At 44.3% G+C, this 26,823-nt stretch overlaps 1 protein-coding gene across 2 annotated transcripts in view; it reads left to right on the top strand.

The window, feature by feature from the left end:
* The window catches only part of SPIDR (scaffold protein involved in DNA repair), a 353,174-nt gene that overhangs the window by 72,270 nt on the left and 254,081 nt on the right, over positions 1-26,823 (top strand). Inside the window, exon 6 of one of the 2 annotated variants that reach the window (XM_074987197.1) lies at positions 26,642-26,704. The exons of the other annotated variant lie outside the window; for it this stretch is intronic. Coding sequence (XP_074843298.1) covers positions 26,642-26,704 — 63 coding nt within the window. The remainder of the gene's footprint in view (positions 1-26,641; positions 26,705-26,823) is intronic. 2 annotated transcript variants of the gene reach the window in all.

Raw genomic sequence — 26,823 nt, 5'->3', positions numbered from 1 at the left:
TCTCACCAAAGGCAAAAAGTAAGCTGTCATGGAGTAAGGAGCATACTCTCATGGATACAGAACTAATTAAAAGATAGGAGACAAAGGGTAGGGATAAATGATCCATTTTCAGAATAGACAGAGAACTGCTGGTGTGTCTCAGGGGTCTGACTGGAACAGGTATTACTCAAAATAGGCTGTGTCTACACTACCATCTTCCTTTCAAAGGAAGGATGGCAATTAGGGTGTTGGGAGTTTACTAACGAAGTGCTGCGATGCATAGGCAGCACTTCATTAAGCAAATTCCCCCCCGCGGCAACTCCGAAGTTTTAAACTTCGAAGTACTGGCACGCATCTAGCCACAGTGCACCTGCTGGTACTTCAAAGTGCTGGGGCAACTTAGAAGTACTGGCGGGTGTGCTGTGGCTAGACACATGCTGGTACTTTGAAGTTTAAAACTTCGGAGTTGCCGCATGGAGGAATTTGCTTAATGAAGTGCTGCCTATCCATGTTAGCACTTCATTAGTAAACTCCCAATACCCTAATTACCATCCTTCCTTCGAAGGAAGGTGGTAGTGTAGACAAGCCCATAATCATAACTTATTTGGACCTGGCAAAATTTGCAGATGATACAAACCTACTCAAGAAATATGTTTGAGAGCAATGGGAGCTGCTAGGGGGTTGTCACTTTGGACATCAGGCTTTTGATTTTGGTGGATTTAGTTTCCTAAATTCATGGATCCACTTCTGAAAAATCTTGTCCCTAGTGGAAGTAGCAGTATATGCTACATGGTGCTTTATTTAGGTATGATGTTATTCATAAAATAGATTGCTCTTTATCATGTACCTTGTGTGCACTTTGATCTTTAAACCATCTTCACCCAGTGTGCTTGTAACATGTTTGCGATATTCAGAAAGCTGTCTCTATTTCTTTCAAATCTGCTTAGGAAATGTTTTCTCCTTTGCTTCCACGTGTGAAAAATTGCCCTCCAAATGTATACAGGCTTGAGGACAGGAAATACTTGGTTCTGTATCAGTGATGAGTTAAGGGCCACAGTTTCCTTTTCAGGACGAGTAATGGGACTTTTATATCATTGGATTGGGGGAGCCACAGCTTTCCAATTACACAGCCTTTGCTTTTAGCACTGGAACTTCCTGGGGGTTGGCCTTAAATTTTTGTATATTTATCTACAGAAAAACTATTTTACGTCTTTTTTTTTCCCTAGTGTTCCAATTTTATTCCTCCTCTGAGGCTTGTCCGGTGGGTTTCATGTTAACTAAGCCATTTAGTTTTACAGGTTGAGGGATGCAAAAAAGATTCCAAATACTATAAAATCTTTATTACATTCTAAAAATATTTAAATATTCCTAAGTATGTTTTTGTGGCACATGGCAGACAGTGTTGGATGGTATGGTATGAAACTTTTTATTTTTGTTTGTTTTTATATATACGTGTGTGTGCGTGTGTGTGTGTGTGCGTGTGTGTGTGTGTGTGTATATATATATATATATATATATATATATATATATATAAATTATCTGGTTAGATTAACATTTATCTTGAAACTGAAGAGAATCAAAAAGAGAATGAATTCTGAACCCTTGTTGCTTAATCATTAAAATAAAAACAGTCCCATCATTTCATCACAATGTAATTCATTAGTAGTGTCAAATATGAATATAATAATACATGAAGACAAAAAAAAAACCCACCCTAACAATGGGGATAAGGTTTTTCCCTAAAAAGCAGAATGAAATTGCTATTTAAAATCTCATTAATAGACCAAATTGAAATTTAATATGAACATGTTAGAGGAAATAAACATTGATTAAATGTAGAACTTGTTGTTAACTTTCTTCTTTAACTGATCTCTTAGCTGTATTACTCCCTAAAAAAGTTGCCTTAACATATATAGCAGATTTTGCATTTTCAGAACTACCTCAGTTGAAAGAATTTGTGAGTCTCTGTTCAAGAACTCATCCAAAATGGGAAGAGGTAGGACCACCACCAAATTTGGTATGCAGGTGTAACCACCCACAGGCATACCCAAACCTGGGTACTCTGGAGCTTAGTGCATGACCCTCTACAATTTAAGCTATAAGCCTGCTGGCTCTCAGCTAAGGCTGTAGATGAGGCTCATTCTTTCTCTGTGGAAGTGGTCTAAGTGCTACTACATGGGACACAGAACTACACCAATAGGTGTGTGGCTTACACAGGTTCCTCTTATCATAACTTAAAACAAGTAGGTGTTTGGCTGTGCCAAGAAAAATGGGGTAGACCTGCAGTGGGATGGGTTCTCATAAAACCATATAGAAAAGAGACAATTTCCAGGCGGGGAAAGGAGCTGGCTGTGGGAGTGCCTCCCCCTACGGCCATCCAGGGTTGCCCTGCCCCAAGTGCTTCCACCCCCCGCCAAGTGCCCTTGATAGAAGGCTGGGAGAGGGGCTGAAGTTCCCCCAAAACTGCCCAATTCATACAGGGATGTTGCTGGCTGTTCCCTTTCATCGGGGAGTGAGGGGAAGGTGCATAGTTTGCAGCATTCCTCATTGTGGTTGGGGAGTGCAGGGGACTCATGAGGCTGGACCTGCCCATAATGGAATGTGCACCCCTCCCCCAGCTATGCTTGCTGGAGCTGCAGAGGCCACGGAGAGCACTTCTCACCTAGCTCCAGACAGCTTTGGTGAGAGAGGGTGGCGTAGTCCTTTCTCCTTGGAACAGCCTGTATACTGAACCCCTCATCCCCAGCCCATCCCACAGCCATGATTTAAATTTAAGTAGGTACGTTTCCATTTTATTTTTCACAACGCAAAAATGAATTAAGAACCTGAGCAATGCCAAGTAAATCTTCTTCAAGTATATTATATTATTTTACTTACACTAGACCAGGGTTTGCAACTGGAATAGCGAGAAGAGCCATTTTTTCAAATTCAGTTTCAAAATCGATACTTCAAGAGCTGCAATGCATGTGAATACGAGACAGTCCTTAATAAATAATGCCAAACCGTACTTTATCACCTCTATTTTAAGAACAGCGTGCACACATTGATTTGTACCAGTGCTCCTCAGCCCCCAAATCTGCCCCTGTTCCCAAACTTTACCACCCATCATGCAAACCAACCCCTCATCCCTGGGCTTAACCCCTCTCAGCCCCAAACCAACCCCCCTGCCATCTTCAGACGTAACTCCTCTCAGCTCCAAACCTCCCCATTCATCATCCGGTTTAACCTCACTCAGCCCCAACCTGCTCCTTTACCCCCAGGATTAACCTGCCTCAGCCCCAAGCTCTGCCTCCCTGCATCCCCAGTATTAACTTGCCTCAGCATGAGTAGCTCCTCTGTAGCTGCCCCCGGAGCCGGTGCCGCCGCCTCTTCAGTGGAGTTGTGCAGCTCCGGCAGGCACTTCTTCCCCCCAGTTCTCCTGTGGACTTAACGCTCATCCCACGTGCAGCATGGGTGGCTCCCTGCCCTGCTGGCGTTCTCTTCTGGGGCTCCCTGCCATGCCATGGCTTTCTTCTCTGGGGCTCCCTGCCACAGCTGACTGCTCAGCAGCTCTGGAGTCTGCCCTGGCTTAAACAAAAATACTAAATTCAGTTAGTTTAACAGTGGGCAACTAAATTTTGCTTCTTTGTTTAAGCGGCAGCAGTGCTTGGAACCACAAGTGGCTCCTTAAAGAGCCGCATGTGGCTCTGGAGCTGCAGGTTGACAACCTCTACACTAGACAGTGAATTTCAGTGGTGTACTTTGCTCTTTGATTAGAATCAATGTTATTCCATGAGTTTGTTTAGTTGTATGTGAACATTTTTCTGACTAAACTGGATGATTTGTCACTTTTTGTGTGAATAATAACATGAATGAAAAATACTTCTGTTTATGTATTTCTTTCAGTTTATCCAAATAATGGATTTTATTAAAAACATGACAAAACTTGTTTTCTTTCCAATTATCAGTACAGAACAAAATCTGGCTTCTTTTGGCAATGTGATGGGAAAATGCATTTAAAACAGCTGAGGTTTCCGAGTTTGGCTGTAGTAGATGTCAGTAAACATGTCAGAAGGATTTTTATCCTGAACTCTTAGCCAAATTGATGCCGTGGATTGCAGTGGCTTCCAATGAAAATCTCAGGTTACTGGTTTGGAGACAATGATGGACCTGCAATGACTGCAATTAAAAAGCTAAACAAAAAACCTGTCAAAATTACATTGATGCTGTGAAACAGTGTTATCCCAGAAAATTCAGACTCATCTGAGATTGCCTCTAGAAACCCTAGTAAAACACACTGGGTAGATTTGCCAAATGCTAGGGCTCTCAATATCTCAACACAAGTGTGTAGTTTAGGTTTTATTTCTGAACTTCCTTAATTGACTGAATCTGTTGCATAGTTTAATCTTTAAATATATTTCCTATCCCTTTTGCGGTCATTGTGTGTAATTGGCTTGTTCTTATATTTTTATTATTACTGTAGAATAAATAGCATAAGAAATTAATCCTGTTAAGGTTCTTGTGGAAAGCTGATATACTAGTGTGTTGCCTTGGCCTACCGACGCACATGGAACTAATGTAATTCTCCTTAGTTTTGTGGGAGCAGGCATGTGTCCCTACACCTCACCCATCTACCAAGCTCTGTAGTTAAGTCAATTAATTCTCCTGTATTTTAACTATGGAATCATGTACTGGTTATGAAGGTAATGCAGATGTTTTCCACTTCCTATATAGCTAAACTAATGGAAGTTGTTATTCCCCTGCTATCCCACAATGCACTGCTCATTGAAAAAATGACCTATGTGTTAACCATTTATAACTCCATTGCACAGAAATCTCCATAACCGAAAGTCATTTGTGATCTGTGTCTTGAATTCTTCAGACTAGATAAGACCCCGTTTTTGAGCCACCAGTTTAGTAAGTAGGTGTAATGAATATGATATAACATATCATATGCCAAAGCTGCGATAATGCTTTGTGCATCTTCCTGAACCCAAAAGGAGGTTGTTGTTTTCATGAGTCAGAGTTAAAACAAGTAGACTGCAGCATGCAGGATGATGATTGGGACAGCCAAACAAACAATTTGCTGTTTTGGGGAAGGAAGGATTTTACTCACTGCAGTTTTTTAAGTAGTTCTGGATTTACTTCAGAGTATCCAAAAATTATGTTGATAAATCTGACCCAGTGATCTGCTAGGGTCTGCAGGCCCTTGAGAGGTTGCCCTTCCAGTTGACAAAATTAGAGCTCAGGTGTACAAGGGTGTCATCTGTAGCACTGCCACAGTTGGATGTAGAACCAGCTGCTCAGCTCCCATCTGCCTCATTGACCAGCCTGATAACTGTGCTGCAGGTCACACTGAATTGTCTTGCACATTTCCATCAGAACTGTCCCCACTGTAGATTTCTCCTCTTTAACTGGTTTTAACTGTTTGTTGTAGGAGTTTGGCATAGCACACTTTGTTTGCCACTCCCTTCTCCATGCTCTGCACAGATCCCGGAATATGGCCCTTTATATACTGGTGTCTTGGGTGTACTGCCATTTACCACAGGTCTCCGTAACAACCTGGTCTCTCCGTTTGATGCTTACTGTCTGGGCCTTAAAGTCTTGCTTCACTGACTGCAGCTGCATGGAGATGAAATAGGAATGTCTAAGTGGCATGTAGGTAGGCTTTTTTCCCTGGAATTCCCTTTGCTGGTGGATCTAATGGGTCTCACAGTCACAGTGCTGCAGCCCAGTATAACACAATCTTCCTTGTTTCCATAACAATGGATAGGAGCACTGCATTCCAAGGCACCTCATCCATGTTGGTGGGAGCAACTAAGCAATGGGGAAAGCAAGATGTTTTTTAATGGGACGCAGCCGAGGTGATGATGGGAAATTGACCCCCTGCTTCCATAGTTTTCTTGAATGCTAGCAAGGATTCCCCCAATGTGCCATAGATACTGGCCAGAACGTAGTGAGCTTGGAGGCAGTATAAGGTACCCTGTGATACATACCCACCCTGTAGGATGTTTACATTTGTGCAGCATGGCTCTGTGTAGACACAAGCAGTGTTGTTTGTGTGGCTGGAGGCACAGCAGTGTGAAAGCACTCAGCTGAAAAATGTATGAAGATGTAAGTAAACAAAGACCAATTAAACTGGAAAAACTTGTGTTTGTGGTTGATAGGGATGAATCGTTTACTCTTAAAAGGAGCAGGGGGAGGGAGAGCTTCTTCTAGAACATTGGTCCTCAAACTCTTTTTTTGTAGACTATTAGAAAATTGCTGAGGGTCTTTAATGATTTTTCCAAATGTTGTTGTTTTCACCTTTAGCTAAGTATTGTGAAGTGTGTTTCACAAAAGCTCTATTTAAAAAACCCACAAATTTTACTTTTTTTGTCCCCAAATAAAAGCACACAACTCACTTCTTTAGCAGTAGATCTTGGATCCTGGATCTTGCAGGTAGGAAGGACGATCAGCCTGTCTGACGCATGGGGTGGAGCTCCTTCTGATGATCCATGCAAGTCCCTGTTGTGGGAACACATTTCTTGACACTTCACCAGAAGATAAAATTAATGCTTTATTTGTCTTCTCTCCTGAGATATCAGAGACAGTTTTCAAGAGCTTATCAGTGAGAATGGTCTGTACTCTTCAGCTGAAACAGAAGTCACTGTACCAGAGAGATCTGTCCTTATTTGATAAGTTACTGATGCAGAAACAGGAGACCTACTTGCATCAAGTTGTAGAAATTTTGTGTGGGGTGCAAGATGCTACCAGTTAAGAGTCCTTCATTTCCTGTTGTCAAGTCAGCTAGTTTTCACACTGCGTTTTCTGGTGGTTGATGCTCACCTCAAACACTCAGAAATATGTGTTTATTCATATTTGGACAATTGGCTCCTAATGGCTTTTAATGACAGAAGCTCTGCACAGTGATGTGGTATATGTGAAGTCTCTTCCAGTGATTGTGACTATTTATTTATCAACTGAGAGAAATCCATTCATAGCCTAGGACTTCTCCAACTAAGGTTTTTCTCCCAGAAGAGAATTTTTTTTTCAAAATTTGGGATTCCCTGACAACTCCAAGAGAACAACTTGTACAGATCATGAAATTTTCCCTACACTGCTTGACCTGATGGCCTCACTGATCTATGTTTATATGTTGCTTTAACATGGAATCCTTGCAGCTCTGGGTGACAAGTCACATACACAACAGTCACAGGAGACTTCTCAAGTGTTCCAACAACTTTGCTGGTGGGAGAAAGCTGACTGTCTCAAGGAGATAACCTTTGCTCCCTTCTTCACTACCATCACCATTGGTAACAACATCTCCAGTCTAGATTGACATGTGCATTGCCAAGATTTCCAAATATGTGGATTTTGTAACATCTGACAGTTTAGACTCTATATCGACACATTGGAGCTCAAGATATCTGGTGCGCTCTCAAGACCTTCTGTCCAGCTCTTCGATATTATATAGTACAGTTGCTTACAGACAACACGCGCAGCCACATAGTACAGCAATTGGGGAGCAATGTGTTGTATTCTCTTATCTGTGAAGGCAAAAAAACTGTGGCTTTGGTGCATCAAAAACCAAATCTATCTCACTGGTCTTCATACTGTAGTAGAGAAAAGTGTGGAGGCAGACTTACTCAGGAGGAAGCTACAGGATTTCATATGGGAGGTCCATGGCCAGAGCACTACTTTACAGGTGGGGCCAGCCAGTAATAGAACTCTTTCTATTCAAACCAGACTTGAAATGCCATACATGTTTCACAAAAGCACATAGAAATGAAATGGATTTCCTGTATGCATTTGTGCTGGCTCAGAGCCAACAGTCTGCATGCCTTCCATTCTATTTCCTAGACACCCCAGTTGTAATGAAGATCAAGTTGGACAGAATAATGACCTCAAGTTGACCTTTTTGGCAAAGGTGTCAGTATTGTCTAGAGCTGGACAGAGAACTCCAGCATCTGCTGCCTCTGTGTTCAGACATCCTGTCTCAACAGCAGTGAAGCATTCTGCATCCTCACCCAGATATGCTCCAAATAACTGAAGAGAGGGTAACCTGGTAACTAATGTGGACCACTTCTCCTCTGAATGTCTAAACCATCCTATTTCAATCCAGGAAGGATTCTACTCTGAAATGGTGTGAACGGAAATCAAAACGGTTTCTTCCTGTGCCATTAGTGAAGGATTAAGCCCATCTCTCCCTCCCTCTCAACCACATCGTGTAATATCTGAGCACCTGACAGTCGTTAAAGTATTTCCTTGCAACATGCCTCTGAGGGAAGTTGTTATCCCATTTAACAGGTGGGGAACTGTGGGACAGAGAGACTAAGTGACTTGCCTGAGTTCACACAGGAAGTCTCCGGCAGAGGAGGGAACTGAACCGAGGTCTGCCAAGTCCTCAGTTTGCACCCTCACCGTTTGGCCATTCTTCCTCATTTCCTCTAGTCCCAGATGATTCCACAAGTGTGAATACACAGAGTTGACGCTTTGAGAACAATACTTGCTGGAAAGTCATCTCTTTTTATTCTCTTGAAAATAATTGTAGCTTTAATCCTATTTCCCATAGGAGAAAGAGAGAGAGAGAGAATGCAAGAAAGTGAAGGGTAACTATTTTATTAAAGTAAAATGGTAGGAGTTGGTGGCCCACAATGTTGAACAGAGACCCAGAGTGGTACCTTGCCCAAAGCACATACCTGAGAGATTTTTCCTAATGGTTTAAAGTTCTGGTTTTTGACAAGAAAGGTGTTTGATTCTCTTATACACCCATGCTCCCCTCCATAAAGCTAGAGTTGTTTTGGATTAAGAGAGAGAAAATTAGAAGACAGTATGGAGAGTGTAGATAGGTCACATATATAATGTTCTCCACCAAAGGTCACTGATGCAGATTTTGTTTTAGAACCATATGTTACCTTTTGACAGTCTATTTGTTATTTGTTTTATTTGTTTCAAGGTCATTTTAGAAGTGAGCATTTCAGAGTTTGTGCTCCTAGGCTTGGGGTTTCAAAGTATAAATGCAAATTGACATGCCCTATACTTAATGGAAAAGAAAATGGGAAGTCTGGATTAAAAACTTTTGTCCTCTGTAACAAATGGAGAAATTAATGGCAAATGAATTAGTAGAGTAGTTGAGATGTGCCGGTCTCTAGGTCTTTTTGATGTAACGAGAAGCATGATGCCAAAAGATCTTGGCAACAACTCATCTGAGCCTTATTAGTGTGCAGGCACATCTCCAGGCTTTCTTTTATTAAACTGCCAACATAACCATGCTTCCTGTTTATCATTTTTAAATATTTTCTTACTATTTGTGGTAAGTTGTAGAGTTCTTATAAACAATTGCATCTATAGCTCATAGCAGCAAGATTCTCAACTTTGTAACTGCAAATTCTGAAAAGCTTGTATTAGGTGCTGAGCACTTTAAGATCACTTCTGAGGAAATGAATTCTTATCCAAGCTCCTGCAATGATTTGTATTTGAATTTATTTTTCTTTGGTGTGATGTGCGCCCACAGTAATGTGCTTATGTCACAACTCCAGTTGAGCGCCCCCTCTTGGCCGCTCACAATACTGTTTGGCAGGAACCCAGCTTGCTGGCTTATAGGTCTCAGTGCTCTGGAGTTTGGACAGAACTACATCCCCCGCTCTGGATATACGGATGTACACTCTTCAGAGTGAAGACAATTCAGCCCACTGCCTAGTCCTTGGAACCAATGCTAGCCCCTCAGGCTCTCCTTTTTATGTAACTTAAATACATAATATCCCAGATTTACCTCTTCAGTGGGCATGTGATGGGTGTTAGCAAATAATACACAAACATTTTGCGCAGGATTCTAATGAACTATTGTTTTTTTCTTTAATGACATGAAAATACACAGATCTATCAGTACTGAGCATTTTTTGGTTAAGGTCAGGGTCATTGGGGCTCTCCAGGGTCCTTGTTTTTCAGGGTATGAGTTAGATTCCAAAACACAGAGCTTTCTTTGTCAGCTCGTTTACTCTGCCATTGGGTAGCCTATACTCCTTCCTTTCTACACGAACTTCCTGCGCGTGTCCTCAAGTCCCATCCTGCCTTTTATTAGCTCCTGCTTTTGTTACCTCTCTCTGTTTGTCTGCTTGGAAAATTGCTACACTCTAACCTTCCAGCTTTCTGTTGTTGGTGGTGAGGAAACAGAGGAGAAGAACTTAACCAGAGAAGACTGGTTTCCATTAGGATGCAGTTATGTTTTGTTCTCCTCTTGTGTTGGACCTATTCATGTACCTTTCAGGTGCCTATTCAGTCCTTGCCTTTCAGATGTTTTCCCTATTCTGGGAGGTACACATTTAAAAGCTTGTCAGCAATTGTCAAAACAATGTAATATTATTAATTGGAATTTGTATGTTTTACATAGAGTCCCCCAAATCATCACAGTTTACTCATAAAAATGTTAAAAACCTTAAAACTAATTGCATAGTAAAATTGTTACTGTATGTGTTCGGTGATATATAGTGTTCTTTTTTGTGATTGAACTTTCAGATTTTTTTTCTGCCTCTTATGTCAAAACATATTAGTTTCAAATATGTAGAGCCAAAATAATTTAATACGTAAAACTGTATTTGGGGGAAAACAGGAGATATAATCAGATCATATCACACCAGAGGGGTAGCCAAGTTAGTCTGTACTCCAACAAAACAAAACAGCAGAAATGTAGCACTTTAAAGACTAACAAAATGATTTATTTGGTAATGAGCTTTCGTGGGACAGACCCACTTCATCAGCTCAATCTCATTTCCAGTACAAACTCACATAAGTACAGAGGACAAAAAAAATTGCAATAAAAACTGACAAATCAAGTACATGGGACTGGAGGAGGGTCAGAGCAGAAGTGATTTTATCTAAGGGCTTGACTTCCATCCAGCACACACCACAAGGTCCATCATTTATAGTCAAGCCCTTAGGTATAATTGCATCTGGTTTGATCCTACTGACAAGACCGAAAACTTCAAGACCTATACTGAGCATTTATAAAACTTAATTACCCACCGGGAGAAGTAAAATTACAGATTGACAGGGCCAGACAAATACCCAGAAACCGGCTACTTCAAGATAGGCCCAGAAGATTAATAATAGAATACCACTTGTCATCACCTATAGCACCCCAACTCAAAACCTTGCAAAGCATCATTAAAAACCTACAACCTTATTCTAGATCATGATGCTATGCTCCAGAAGACCCTAGGCGACAGGCCTGTCCTCTCCCATAGACAACCTCCTAACCTAAGAAAGATTCTCACTAGCAATCACAGTCAACACCACAGTAATACTAATCCAGGAACATTTCCTTGCAAGAAACCCTGTTGCCAACTTTGTGCACATATTTATTCTGGGGAGACCATCACTGGACCTATGTTAGTTACAAGATCAGAAGCACAGTCTCCTGTACTTTGAGCAATGTTTTGTATGCCATTATGTGCCAACAACTTCGTGCCACTATGTACATTGGACAGACTTGGCAAAACCGTCACCAAAGAATAAATGGACACAGAGCAGACATCAGGAATTTCAATGCACATAAGCCGGTCACTGAACGCTTCTGTGGAGTGGGCTGTTCTGTTAAAGACCTGAGAATTTGTGTTCCAGAACAAAGAGAATTTAAAAAAAAAATTACAGGGAGAAATTTCTGAATTGGAATTCATATTCAGATTTGACACATTAACATGTGATATGAACGGAGACACCAATTACCTCAAACATTACAAGGACTACTTCCCTTCCTTTTGATGCTCATAATTATCTCGGGCAGTACACTTAACATCCCCCCTCCCTCTTTCCTCCCTCCTTCAGTCCTATTTACTTGATTTGTCAGTTTTTATTGCAAAATTTTTGGTCCGCTGTACTTATAAATGTCAGTCTGTATTGGAAATTATATTGATCTGATGAAGTGGATCTGTCCCACGAAAGCTCATCACCGAATAAGTCATTTTGTTAGTCTTTAAAGTGCTACATTTTTGTTTCTTTTCTTCAGATCATATGATAACACTTTTTCCATTCCCCAGTGTCTCAGAAGGATGTTAAACACCTACTGCTAAAGTCAGACATTTTAAAATAATGGGTCCATGTAAATTGCATCCAGGAGTTTTTAAAAGCTGGTTGAGAAGCTCACTGGGCCATTAAAGTTAATATTCAATAAGTCTTGGAACACTGGGAAAATTCCAGCAAACAGATGGAAGCTAATTCTGTGCCAATATATAAAAAGTGTAAATGGGATGACCCGGATAGTTACAAGTCTCAGTCTGACAGCAGTTATGGGTAACATAACTTAGTAGCTAATACTGGACTCAGTTAATAAAGAATTAAAGGAGAATAATACAATGACTATCCGTCAAGTTGGGTCTATGGAAAATAATTTCTGCCAGCCTAACTTGATATCTTTATTTTGATGAGGTTGCAAGTTTGGTTGATAGAGGTAAGCATATTCATGTAATATACTTGCACTTCTGTAAAATATGTGACTTGGTACCTCATAATAGTTTGATTAAAAAATTACAAAGATATAACCTTAACGTGGCACACATTAAATGGATTATAAAGCAGATTTAACTCATGGCTCTCAAAAATTTAAATATAAATGGGGAGTCATCATTGAACAAATATGTTTCTATTGGAAAACTACAGGGATTGGTACTTGGCCCTGTGCTATAACATTTTTATCAGTGACCTGGAATAAAACCTAAAATCATCACTGATAACATTTACAGATGACACACAAAATGCAGAACTAGTAAATAATGAAGAGGCGAGGTTGCTGATACAGTTTCCTGGATTGCTTGGTAAGCTAGGCACAATCTAGTATGCATTTTAATATAGCTAAATGTATGCATCTAGGAACAAAGAACATAGGCCATACTTACAGGATGGGGGACTCAATCCTGGTAAGCAGTGGCTATGAAAAAGATTGGGATTGTAGTGGGTAATAAGTTAAACTCAGTGTGATGATGTGATCGAAGGATTGATGCTGTCCTTCGCTACGGTAGGGTCTCAACGTTCACAAGGGAGAGAACCCTTGCAAATGCTGAATTTTGTGAATACAGCAGCCTGCCCCAAAGCCCCAGCAAGCAGCAGCTGCCGGCACTCCTATCCGGGGCGCCAAGGGAAGGAGCCACTTGTCCACTCGTGAATAATTGAATTCATGAATATAAAGTTCACGAATCTTGGGTCCCTGTGCATGAAAAGAGGAATCTTTAGGAGGCATAGAAAAGTTAACTCTGTATTTGACACTGTTATGACTGTTGTGAAATGCTGTGTCTAGTTCTCATGTCCACAGTTCAAGAAGGATGTTGGTAAACTGTAGAAAGTTCTGAGAAGAGTCAAGAGAATGAGAAAACATGCTCTATAAGCAGTTGTTTTCATACTTTAGCAACTCAAGGAACCTGGCTTCTAAAGTCAACACCTACTCACGTCTGGGCCTGGCTTCCCACTCCACATCATCATCATCATCAATAACTGTGGGCTCAGCGCCCGTTGGTGTCTGATGCCTCTCTCGCTATTTCCTTCCATCTTTCCCTATCCAGTGCAGAGTGGCTTAGTTTCTGTAGACTAGCTCTGCACCAATCTATTACATCATCTATCCATTCTCTGTGGGGGTCTGCCTCTCCTATTTGAACCATCCATTATGCCAAATACCAGGGTCTTGATTTTTTTTGTTCCTCTTTCATTCTGCAGATATGTGCAAATAGTTGTAGCTTCCGTTTTATAACCACCTGTAGCAGGTTCTCTTTCGGCTGTATATTCCTATATAATTCCTCATCGGTGACCTTCAGCATCCATCCTGTTCTCAGAATCTTTCTATAACTTTCTATAATCTTTCTATAACTCCTTTTGAATGCCAATATTCTTCTTTTTGAATCTTTAGTTATCACCCATGTCTCTCATCTGTACAAAATGCTGCTGAATACACACGTTTTCAAGATGCCCAGCTTCGTTCTTAAGCTAATTGCTTTGCTTTTCTAAATCTTAGCCATCGCTTTCAAACTCGCTATTGCTTTTGCTATTCTAGTCGCTATTTCTTCCTTACAGTCTAGATCATACGTCATGTCGCTTCCTAGATATGTGAACTTCTCTACATTTTCTAGTTTAATACCATCCACACCGATCTTCCTTCCTATTTCCTTATCTCCAAATGCCATTGTTTTTGTTTTATCAATGTTCATAATCAGTCCATACCGCTTCCCTTCTTTGTTTAACACCCTCACCATTTTCATTAGGTTCTCCTCATCTTCCTCAATGATAACTGTATCATCTGCGAACCTTAATTCTTTTCCTGTGCACAGATATCCCTTCTACCTCTTCCTTGATCTTGTCCATCACTCTCTCCAGATGTGCGATGAACATACCGGGGATATTGGATCTCCTTGTCTCGTACCTCTACTTGTTTTAAACCAACTTCCCAACCCCCCGCATGTTCTCACCACTGCCTCCGCATTGTCATTGATATCTTTCAACAACCGTATTAGTCTGCTATCCACTCTGTATGACTCCAACACCGCCCAAGTCATTTTCTGATCTGTACTGTCAAATGCCTTTTGAAAATTGACAAAGCAAGTGTATACATTTTTGTTCTTTTGTCAAGCTTTCTCTGTTATCAGTCTTACTGCCAATATCTGCTGTATGATACTTCTATCTTTTCTGAATCCTGCTTGCTCATCTGCTATATGTTCTTCTATCTGCGATCTTAATCTCTCAGTCAGTATCATCATCAGCACCTTACCTAGATGACTCGTTAGGGCAATCGTTCTGTAGTTCTTGCACTCCAATGTACTTTCTTTCTTGGGTATTGTCACTAGCACAGATCTTGTCCATTCCTTAGGTGCCTTCTCTTCTTTCCATGCTATATTACATAGTCAGTGTATTTCCTGAATCATGCTTTCTCCGCCATATTTGATCATCTCTCCTGTGATCTTATAATTTCCAGGGCTCTTGTTGTTCTTTAGTTGTTTCACTGCTTTTTCTACTTCCTCCTTTGAAATATCCATCTCGATGCTCGGGGACGGTGGGGGGGAATATCTCTTTCAATTCTTCAATCAGTCTCTCTGAGACACTCAGGTCCAACTGTGCTTTGTATAAGTTGGTGCAATGTCTTGTCCATCGCTGCACAATCTTCTCCCTGTTCATGAGCACTTCTTCGTTCTCATCTTTGATCTCCATCTGCTTCGGTTGCCATTTCCTGTTAATATTCCTAATTGTTTTATACACCTCCCTGGTCTTACATTCACCGTAATACCTCTCGATATCTTCACATTGCTCTTCTAACCATTTCTCCTTATCTTTTCTGACTGCTTTCCTTACCTCATTGTATTTCATCCTATATTGCTGTTCTGCCATCTCAGAAACATCTCTTCTGATCTTCAGCGCTCTTTTCTCTTCAGCCAACTTCAGTGTATTCTGGGTAATCCACTTCTTATTAATCTTTTCTTCTTCTGGAACAGTCTGCTCAATTGCCTCTTCTATAGCAATGGCTATCCCTGCGACTCTCTTATCTAGGTCTTTCTCTGTGGCGATATTCTTAATCTTCTCTTCGAGCGCTGTTCTGTATGCATTCCCTGTTTCTTCCTCACATAGCCTCGCCACATGTCTTCTTTTCTTAAACTGTGTCTTGCATTTTCTTTTGAGTTTTATCTTGATGTTTGCGATCACTAGACTCTGGTCTGAGTTTATATCTACTCCTTGGAAAGTTCGGCACTGCTGTACTGAGGTTATCCATCTTCTTCTTATCAAAATCATATCTATCATGTTCTTGGACTTCCCGTCATTCAGTCGCCATGTCCACTTCCTACAGTCCTTTTGTTGGAGTCTCATGTTGCAAATCACCATCTCATGCTCTGTAGCAAACTCTTAACAGTTTCTCACCTCGTTCATTTGTTTCTCCATATCCAACCCTTCCCATGACTCTCTCCCAACCTTCATTATCTGTTCCAACCTTTGCATTCCAATCTCCGCCGATGATAAACACATCTTTCTTCAGTATCTCCTCCACCGTCTTTGTCAAGTCTTTATAAGAGAGCTCAGTCTCTTCCTCCGTACTGTCCGATGTGGGTGCATACACCTGAATGACTGAGATGTTGAATGGTTTTGCTTTGAATCGCGCGACCATCCTTCTTGCACTCACCGGTTTGTATCCTAATAACGCTCTTTTAGCTGTTTTGCTAAGAAGGAATCCAACTCCTGCTTCATGCTGTGTTTCGTTTCCTGACCAAATGACTTTGCAACCGCATATCTCTCCTGATCCCATCCAACGCATCTCTGCCAATCCAAGTATATCACATCGATAGCTCTCCATTTCCTTCTGAAGCAGCTCTAATTTTCCAGTTGCCCACAGTGTTTGGACGTTCCATGTTCCAATGGATAGCATATGTGTTAGGTGTAATCACACTACACTCCATCTCCTAAAGCACTGCCTGTCTCTACCTGCCTCTGCTATAGCCCTCCCCATCCTATTCCCCATCTCTTTCCACTCCTTCCCGCAAGCATGCCCTGTACCCCGCTCCTCCTCCTCCGCCTTTCCTGTGCCTTTTGTATACTGCCAGACAGCTGTTCTGTGGCATGCATGGGGGACTGAAGGGAGTGGGAGATGTTAATCAGTGGGGGCTGGTGGCTTTGAACATGACTAACAGGTCCCCTGGAGTACCGTTGTGGACCCCAGTTTGTAGTGGTAAATTCAATCAGTGTTTCCCAAACTTAAAATATTTGCATACCCCTTTTGGGACTTGAGCCTTATCAGTGTTCCCCCTCTCCCAGTGCCATCCCAGTTCTTACCTTCTGATTTTAGTAATTTATTTTCTGCCATGTACCCCTTGAACTCCTTTCAAGTACATGTACCACACTTTGGGAAAAGCTGCATAAATTAAAGGGCTCTTTAGGATAGCAGAGAAAGGTATGATATATGAGCTAATGTCTGGAAGGTCAATACAGACAAATCAGATTGGAAATAAGGTGTACATTTTTACCAGTAAGTTATTAAACACTGATCATGGTGGATTCTTCTTCAAGTGGTCCCTCCCGGTGCTCCACTCGAGATCCGTGCGCCCTCATGTTGGCAGCATGGGAAGTTTTAGAGCAGTGCCTCACTGGGCTGTGCAAGTTTCTTGGCCACTTATTGCATGTGTACAGCACAGCACCTGCCAGTTCTTTCTTCACAACTGTCCATATGAGGCAGACTCCAAAGAAGGGGGAGGAGAGCAGGTAGTGGAGCATCCCCAGTGACACATCTCAAAGAACCATCAATGCACAAGGTAAGTAAATTCTTCTCTCTCAGCCTTCCCTTACTAAACTTGTAGCCAGATTGTTGAGGTTCTTTTTCATGTCTGACACCTTTATTATCTCTTATGGTGACAATTATTATTTTTAAGCATACCTTTAAATACAGTAGTTCCCAAATTTCACTGGTTGTTACCACCTTTTTAGATTGATGCTTGAAGTGCCACATGCAATTCTTCCTTTTTGTGCACATGTATGTCAGGTGTTCCTAGGCTTCACTTAAGTATTTCTACACTCTCTGGCATTATAAATGCCTTTCCCCCCATGTATAATGTTTAATTTATAACATCCGTTTTTAATGTCTCAGGTTTTTGGGCTGCAGCAAAGAGAAATGCAATAAAACAGCTATTATTATTAGTCTTTTGTGTTACTGAAATTACACGAAACAAATGCCATAAATTTCTTTTGGTCTAGGCCTGAACCTAGGTAAAATTTGAGTTTGAAGTTTTGTGTTAATTATTTGGATTATTGCTGAACATGAGCCACAGTTCACTTTACTTCCCTTTTTAAACAGTGTAAACACGGAAAAATACAAAACATTGAGCAACTCTTGCTTAATATTAAAAATGTCATTAACGAGAAGTACGTGTGGGGATGGGCTCAGCAGCTAAACCACGCTCTGAAGCAGGACCACTGGATGGATGCCTGCAATGCTGGGCAAGCTGCACTGGAGCTCTTATGAGGGAGAAGGCCAGCTGCTCTGTTGATGAAAAACCAGGAGATTAGAGTCGCCACCTGTCTGGGTTTTACTTGGGCGGTCTGGTTTCTGGCTCCTCTGTCCAGGTACATTTAGGGTTGCCAGGTACTGGGTTTTTGACCTGAAAGACTGGTTGACAAGTGGACCTGGCAACCCTAAATAACACCCAACCAGAAGTTTGGTTATGCAGGGCGGGGTGAAGATGTGGCGTAGTGATCCAGACCTTGGCTAGCTGGGGCAGCCTCCTGTCGAGATGATTCAGTAAGTACAGAGGGTGGGACCTTGGGGAAAGAAGTGGAGAAGGGACAGGGCATTGAGGGAACAGGATAGGCAGGCTGTCATGTGCGGTTACCTTCAATTAGAAAGCTGGCAACCCTTCCAATTCTCTTCCATCCTGTAGTCGCACTTTTATCCTCTGGACCTGACTGGATCCCTGCTCCATCCTTTAGCTCAACTTCCCATATGGACAAGTGGGGAGTTCCCCGTGTAACCTCTGTGTCTCAGACCTGCAGAGGCCTGGCTATGGTTTCTGCAGGGCAAAGAAGAGAGAGCTTTCTACAGTGTTGTGGAAGAGTAGGGGCTTTGATCCCAGTGCTTTCTACAAAGTCAGGTTTTGCAGTTACTCCAAACTAGCCCTGTATGCTTGCATTTTTTCAAATGGAAAGAAAAGCTTTGGTTGTGAGATAGGAAACTTTGTAGTTTCATGTCAGTAGCTTCAGCTGTGTGGCTCAGGGCAAGCTGAAGGCTAGGCTTAGCAGAAAGCCATCCTGATGTGCACAAGATGAGAGTACAACACCCGTCAGCGTACAGCATGCTACTCAATACAGTGACTATACTAGGATGATCAGTGAGTCTCTCATGATTATGGCTGGAAGTGTTCGGGAGTGTACAATTTGCTTGGGCATTTTCCGGCCTGCTGTAATGTATGCAACAACTTTTCATGTGACCCGGAAAGTTTTTTTTTTTTTTTAAGACTTGTTGGTACATTGCTTTCATCAGTCTCACATGTCACCACTGCTACGTGTTACATTTGGAACCCCCCCACATCAGGGATCAGCAACCCCCAGCATGCGCGCCAAGAGTGTCATGTGAGCCAACTTCTATCAGTATGTGAGGCAGGAGCTTGGCCTTGCCCCTCCTCCCCCGTATAGCCAGGAGCTTGCTCAAAACTACTCTGCCTGTGGGTTAACAAAACACCAGATAATGCTACCAACCACCATCTGAACGGCAAAGCTCTGCATCTTTATTTATTAATGAAGCTGTTATAAGTAGGACTATTAGCGACTTTAAGAAGTATCACCGTCACTCAGACCATATACAGAAGTAAAGAGGTCAAATTTTGGCACTCTGCCTTGGAAAGATTGCTGATCACTGCCCTAGATGGTGTGGTGATGGACACAATGAACAGGTCTGAGGAAGAGAATGAATTCAAATGACTGCTTATTCCCATACCTTGTTTCTTATTCCTCTGTGGCTTTATGTGGGTTAATGCAGCCTTTGTTAAACATTACACTCGATTTGTTGAAAAGATTATCAAAAAAAACCCTTAAATCTAGTAATCTGAACTTCCTCACAGAGCTATAGAAGTGTAATAAGTCATTCCATGGAATTTAACAGGCATGACATTTGACTATGTACTCATTGGTGTTCTTGTATAGTTTAAAAATGCGTTATAAGATTTGAAAATGGAAAACATTTTAAATTTTTTATATTATTATGTATATTGGTTTTTCATTGAATTCAGTTTCCTGACTTTCTTATTACCACTGTTCTCCTCAGATGCTTGGAGACTGGCCAAGCAGAACTACTCATTCTGGTAACAGGGTGTGTTTTACAAGCTGATGAACACTGTTGACAGCACACTTTTTTGTCTGTATAATGCACGCAATTCTGCTACACGTAATGAATTTCCCCCAAAGCTTCTCAGGGACAATATACTGGGCCCAATTTCTGACAACTGACTTTCATCCTGTCCTAACTCTGTGCACATTAGCACACACTGTCAATATAGATCAATAAACTTAGTTTACTTTGCCCAAAACAAAAGAATTCTAGTAGAGAACATTTAATGTCAATTTCTTTTAGCTTATTTTTCTTAGGTACAGTTAGGAGATGCTGTGTGATTTAACTAGGAAAACAAATTAATGCTTTTCCCAATCTGTTGCTAGTGACTGTAGTATGTATTGTTGTTACCATTATTAACAATCACTTAAATTGGCATGTTGCCTTGGATGTGTAGTAAAAACACATTCCCGACTGTGAAGGGTTTCTAGTCTAAAATAGATATCACTAATAAAATAAAAATCAAATAAAACCTAGCATGATATCTTGGAAAAGATAGTTGTGGTGGAATTTTGGCGGGGGAAGATGAGGAGAAATAAAATTTGATTTTAAGGAGATGAGAGAGACTGTTCTATGCATAGGAGATGAAGCCTTATGAGTTGTGAAGCAGGAAGTGGATCAAAGAGCAAGGGCAGTCAGACAAGAAGTTTGGGAGGAATGTAGCGGGAGTGGGAGAAAATAAGCACAATATAATGCTCCTTTTAACCTAAATCCCCTGGCATGTTAGGAGGTATAAGGTAGAGAAGCCTGCTGAAGCTTTGAAAGTAAAGAGCATTAACCCTGTGTTCTTCATCGAGTGTCCCTGTGGGTGCTCCACAATAGGTGTCGGGCTCGCCTGGCGCCACAGATTGGAATTCTTCCAGCGGTTTCTCCTGGATCATGCATGCGCCGGCGCGCGCCGCTCCCCTGTGCGTCCCCGGCCACGTGCGCAATCCGGTCCCCGCCAGTTCCTTCTCAACCGCCATCAGCTGCAGACAGAATCCGCTCAGGCTATAGCTAGAGTTTTACGTGTAAACTGTTGTTCTTTTTTCTTTCAAAAAAAAAAAAAGAGAGAGAGAGAAAGCAAAAAAAAAAAAAAATAATAAAAATATATAATAAAAAGAGAGAGGAGCGGAGAAGACGCGTGGACGTGTAGGCCAGTAGGCCTTCTGCCGCTGCAGGCCGGTATCCACGATGGGTAAACAGGCACGAATTGAGTGCTAAGTGCCCTATTAACAACAAAAAGACTCACCGCGATGTCCTCTTCAGGTTTTAAAAAGTGTGAGTCCTGCCACGAAGCTATGCCAGCCTCCGATGGGCATAGCGAATGCATTCGGTGCCTGGGGGAATCACATGTTACCCAGAAGTGTTCCCACTGTGCTAAGCTCACAGCCAGGGCCAGGAAAGACAGAGAAATGCGGCTGAAAATGCTCCTGTTTGATAAGGCTCTCCAACCTGACTTGCCGGAGAGGCCTCAATCAGAGGGGCCCTCAGGGCTCCACAAAAGGAAGGCGGCTTCCCTCACCCCCTCGGTGCAGAAACGGAGGAAGCTTTCCCCAGCCCGATCCCTGCCAGCGGTCTCAGCGAGCGGGACGGGTGGAGCACATAGCCCCCAGCCGCATACTCAAACAAGCGGCAGCGCAGCAGCGCACGTGGCAGAGGCTGAGCCTCCGATTACCAAACAGCCGGCACGCGTGGCACCTAGAGCGGCGGCCAGGCAAGTGCTGGAACCGGCGGCACCGACCCCTGCGGCACCAGCGGTGCAGGGCCAACAGGCACGGAGCCTGCAGGCACCGGAGGACGTCATCCGCGTGGCACCGCAGCTGAGCGGGCCGAGTGCGCCGAGCGCGGTGCCGACAGTGGGGCCGAGATCCCCGGCACGGGAGGGGGCGGTGCCAGCCCCACAGGGGATGGGGAAGGCAAGAGCAAAAACCCGGCACCACAGCCCTTCTCCGGACAGAGCTGCAATGCTGCTATCAAGAAGCCCTCCCCTTACGCTGCACATGCCACCCAGAAGATCTGGGTCTCCACCGGCCTATCTAGAGCCTCCTTCTCCGTTTCTCCAACCTACATCACCACGGCTTGGGCCACCTTCGCCCTTTCTGGGACTGGATCCCCTGGAGTACTATCACAAACCAGTTTCACCGTTTTCTGTATCGTCGCGGAGATCTCGCTCTCCCAGACATCGGGGGTATACACCCCGAGAGTGGTCCAGGTCTCCATCCCCGGACCCGTGCCCGTGCTGCCATGGTCGTTCTTATCATGCTGGACACAGACACCCCAGGCCTACACCTAGGGGCAGGTCCCCCCTGGCCGTCCAATACCCCCATGGACACTCCCGGCCGGAGACGGAAACACAGCTATCTCAAGGGGAGTTAATTTTAGAACCCCGAGAATTTCCTTCGCAACCCTCCAGCAAACGGGTGTACCATCGGCCGCAGGAACCTGAGAGTTCGAGGGAGGTTTACCCTAGTGGTTCCTCCTCGTCCTCCCCTGACGAGGCCACGGCCCCCAGGGATGTTGCTCCCCCGGATGACCTCAAACAGTTTCAGGAACTGTTTAAAAGGGTGGCTTTTACGCAAGGCATCCAAACAGCAGAAGTGCAGGAGAAACATCACAAACTCCTGAAAAATTTGAGACCCCCGGCTTCATCCAAAATCGCTATCCCGCTCGACGAAGCCATTATGGAGTCAGCCACTACCATATGGCAGACTCCGGCCTCCGCTCTGCCTGTGAGCAAGAGAGCAGATAAGAAGTACTTCGTCCCGGCGAAGGGCATGGAGTTTCTTTTTAGTCAGCCACAACCAAACTCATTGGTGGTAGAATTGTCTCAGCAGAGATCAAAGACTTCTCAGTACAAATCGGGGGGTTCAGACAAAGATGCCAAGAAGCTAGAGCTGTTTGGCAGGAAGGTATATTCCTCCTCCACCCTGCTATTGAGAATGGCAAACTATGCAGCACATCTAGCGAACCATAATTTTGATAATTACTCCAGGCTTACTTCTCTCATGGATTTGCTTCCGGAATATAAGAAGCTGGTGCTAAAGGCAATTGTGCAAGAGGGCTACACGGCTTTGAGGACGGGAGTCCAGATCGCCCTGGACATGGGGGACACGGCGGCACGCTCAACGGCTACAGCGGTGGTCGTGTGTAGAGAATTCTGGCTCCAGAAATCGGGTATCCCGAGGGATGTGCAGGCGAAGATTGTGGATCTTCCCTTTGACATGCAGAAATTGTTTGCAGACTCAACCGACTCGGTCCTCCACTCCAGTAAGGACTCTAGAGCTACACTTAGAACTCTGGGTATTTATACCCCTCCATATAGGAAGAAAAAGTATTACCCTCAGCAAAGACGATACCCGAACCAACCACAGCGTGCTCAGTACCAGCGGGGCTACGACCAAGGGCGACATCAACAGCAGCAACAGTACAGAACTCCCAGGCGACGTTCTCAACAAAGCCGTGCATCCTCGGGGCAGGCCCAAAGGCAACAAGTTTGATGGGCATGTTGAGGGCTGCACTATCACTACCATCGCGCAATGCCATTCCCAGCTCATGTTCCATCATCGCCTCTGACTGTTTCACTCCCAATGGCAAAAGATCACCGCAGACAAATGGGTACTGGAGATCATAGCCAGGGGTTACGCGATCCCCTTCCAGTCGCTCCCACCGCCGAAACCTCCTCCCAGGCCTCACCTCAGGGACGCTTCCCACGAGGCGAGACTCAAACAGGAGGTGGACCATCTTATGTTCATAGGGGCGGTGGAAAGAGTGCCGGAGCAATTCCAGGGGAAAGGCTTTTATTCATGCTGCTTCCCCACAGAGAAGAAAACAGGAGGCTGGAGGCCCATCTTAGATCTTCGGGGCCTCAACCGGTACTTGCGCAAACAGCGTTTTAAGATGATCACAGTCGCCTCCATACTCACGGCACTGGACGATGGAGATTGGTTTGCAGCCCTCGACTTACAAGATGCTTACTTTCAAATAACGATCCACCCGGCACACAGGCGCTTCCTCCATTTTATGGTCGGCAAGGAGCATTTCCAGTACAAGGTTCTCCCGTTCGGCCTCTCCTCGGCCCCCAGAGTCTTTACCAAAACCCTGGCAGTGGTGTCAGCCTACCTGCACAGATGGGGGTATTTATATTCCCATACCTGGACGACTGCCTATAGAAAGGGGCCTCGAAGGTAGAGGTCCTACGCATGATACACGTAACAGCAGACACGTTTTCTTCGCTGGGCCTGGTCATCAGCCTCACGAAGTCAAAGACCGACCCCACACAAGACATAGAGTTTATAGGGGCACGTATAAACTCTATCACAGCAAGGGTGTATCTACCCGACACCCGCTTTCGCGCCATCAGTTTGCTGGTGCAAGTCATTACATACAGCCCCACGGTGCCGGTCTTAACGTGCTTGCAGCTGCTGGGCCACATGGCGGTGGCGACGTTTGTGGTGCAGAATGCCAGATTGCACATGCGCAGCCTACAACATTGGCTGGCGAGCGTCTACAGACCATCATCCCACACTGTCCGCAGGGTGGTATCGCCCACAACAGAGGTGTGCAGATCCCTGCAGTGGTGGGTAAACCCCAAGAACCTGCTAACAGGGGTACCCTTTCACCAACCACAAATCTCTATTTTTCTTACTACCGACGCTTCCAACATAGGATGGGGAGAACACATCGGCGACAAGGTGATGCAAGGACTATGGTCCCCTACGGAACAGTCGCTGCACATAAATATACTGGAGCTCAGAGCAGTGCTCAATGCCTGCAAACATTTTCGAGACCACATACAGGGCAAAGTAGTCGGGATCAATACAGACAATACCTCCACTATGTTTTATATAAATCGACAAGGAGGAGCCCGATCCCGTGCCCTTCGTGCGGAAGCAGTTCGGCTGTGGAACTGGTGCATTGCCAACAATATAACGTTGAAAGCCTCATATTTGCCGGGAGCTCACAACGTGAAAGCAGACCAGCTGAGCAGGCACTTCGCACTCACGCAGGAATGGCAGATCTGCTCCGATCTGCTACGACCGATCTTTCACACATGGGGGTTTCCCCAGATCGACCTGTTTGCCACTCAGCACAACAAGAAGTGCCCCCAGTACTGCTCCAGGGCAGGATTGGGGCGGGGGTCCCTGAGGGACGCATTCACGATTTCATGGAAGGGCCCCCTACTTTATGCGTTTCCCCCTACAGTGCTCATCCACAAGGTCTTGCAGAAAGCCAGAAGGGAGAGAGCCCGCATGATTCTAGCAGTCCCAACGTGGGATCGACAGCAATGGTTCCCCTTGCTTCTGCGCATGTCGGACCGCCCACCACTCCCCCTTCCGGTGGCGCCGGACCTACTCACGCAGGCCCAGGGGTCCATAGTGCACCCACACCCTCAAGGTCTGCGCCTACAAGCATGGCTAATTCATGGCTCAGCTCCCTAGAAAGCACATGTACGGAGGGAGTACAACAAGTCCTGGAAAGTAGCCGAAGGACCTCCACCAGGAAGACCTGCAAGCAGAAATGGACTCGATTCATTGCCTGGTGTTCCGCCACGCAGTTAGCTCCCCTTGACGTTCCTATACCTGTAATACTGGAATACTTATTGGACCTCAAGAGGGGCGGGCTTTCCCTATCCTCACTAAAGTCCACCTCGCCACTATATCTGCTTTTCGGAATGCAGAGGAGGGGCCCACGGTATTTGCCCATCCTATTGTTACCAGGTTCCTGAAGGGGCTGGTAAACCTGTACCCCCCTCGGAAACTGCTTCCACCATCGTGGAACTTGGACTTGGTGCTCAGCACGCTAACAAGTCCACCATTTGAACCCTTAGCCACAGTTCCCTATGTCTCCTTACGATAAAAACAACCTTCCTCCTTGCAGTTACGTCAGCTCGCAGGGTGAGTGAGCTCGCAGCAGTTATGGCAACGCCGCCCTGCACAGTATTCTCAAAGGAGGCGGTAACATTACGGCTGCACCCAGCCTTTGTTCCGAAAGTTTCTTCAGAGTTCCACCTTAACGAACCAATAGTTTTACCCTCGTTTTACCTGAAGCCTCACAGCTCCAGCAAGGAGGCACACCTACATCTCCTAGACGTGAGAAGGGCATTGGTCTTCTATATAGACAGAACTAAGACCTTCCGGAAAACGGACGGACTTCTAGTCTCTCTCGCTCCCAGGTCAAAAGGAGAAGGTCTCTCTTCACAGAGAATCTCAAAGCACATTGTGTCCTGTATAAAAATGTGCTACGAACTTCGAAAGACTCCTTTGCTAGCCCCGCCTAGGGCTCACTCCACCAGGGCGGTGGCAGTGTCAACAGCCTTTTTCAAGGGCATCGAGTTAAAAGACATCTGTAGAGCGGCGACCTGGTCATCCTATGACACCTTCGCCAAACATTATGCACTACATCGGGTATACCAAGAGGACACCCATCTGTCGACAGCAGTCCTTTCAGGGGCAAGCTGCACATAAACCGATTACCCACCTCCTTACTTGGGTTACTGCTGGGTAGTCACCTATTGTGGAGCACCCACGGGGACACTCAATGAAGAAAGAGAAGTTACTCACCATAGTAATGATGGTTCTTCGAGATGTGTCCCCGTGGGTGCTCCACCACCTGCCCATCCTCCCTGCTTCGGATCTCTGTTTAGTGTTTTTCAGGAGCAGCCGAGGTGGTTGGTCAAGGAACTGGTGGGGACCGGATCGCGCACGTGGCCGGGGACGCGCAGGGGAGCGCTGCACGCCGGCGCATGCGCGATCCAGGAGAAACTGCTGGAAGAATTCCTATCTGTGGTGCCGGGCGACCCCGACACCTATTGTGGAGCACCCACGGGGACACATCTCGAAGAGCCATCGTTACTGCGGTGAGTAACTTCTCTTTTGCTTGTGCACTTAGATTTGTTCCCACAAGATGGTGGTGGAAGTGGAGATGCGAATGGAAGCAAGATTGAGTCCATCAGTAAGCTTTTCTCTAATTTACCCTTGAAAACTGCAGACTTTGGAAGTAGTCAGCTGTTTTTTCTTAGAAAAAAGGGTGGCAGAACTCAAGCCCCAAACCACCCCCTTTCTTCCCCCAGG

Source organism: Carettochelys insculpta, chromosome 2, assembly GCF_033958435.1.
Source record: "Carettochelys insculpta isolate YL-2023 chromosome 2, ASM3395843v1, whole genome shotgun sequence".
Taxonomy (NCBI): Eukaryota; Metazoa; Chordata; order Testudines; family Carettochelyidae; genus Carettochelys; species Carettochelys insculpta.
This window is presented reverse-complemented; position numbering and strand designations above follow the sequence as displayed.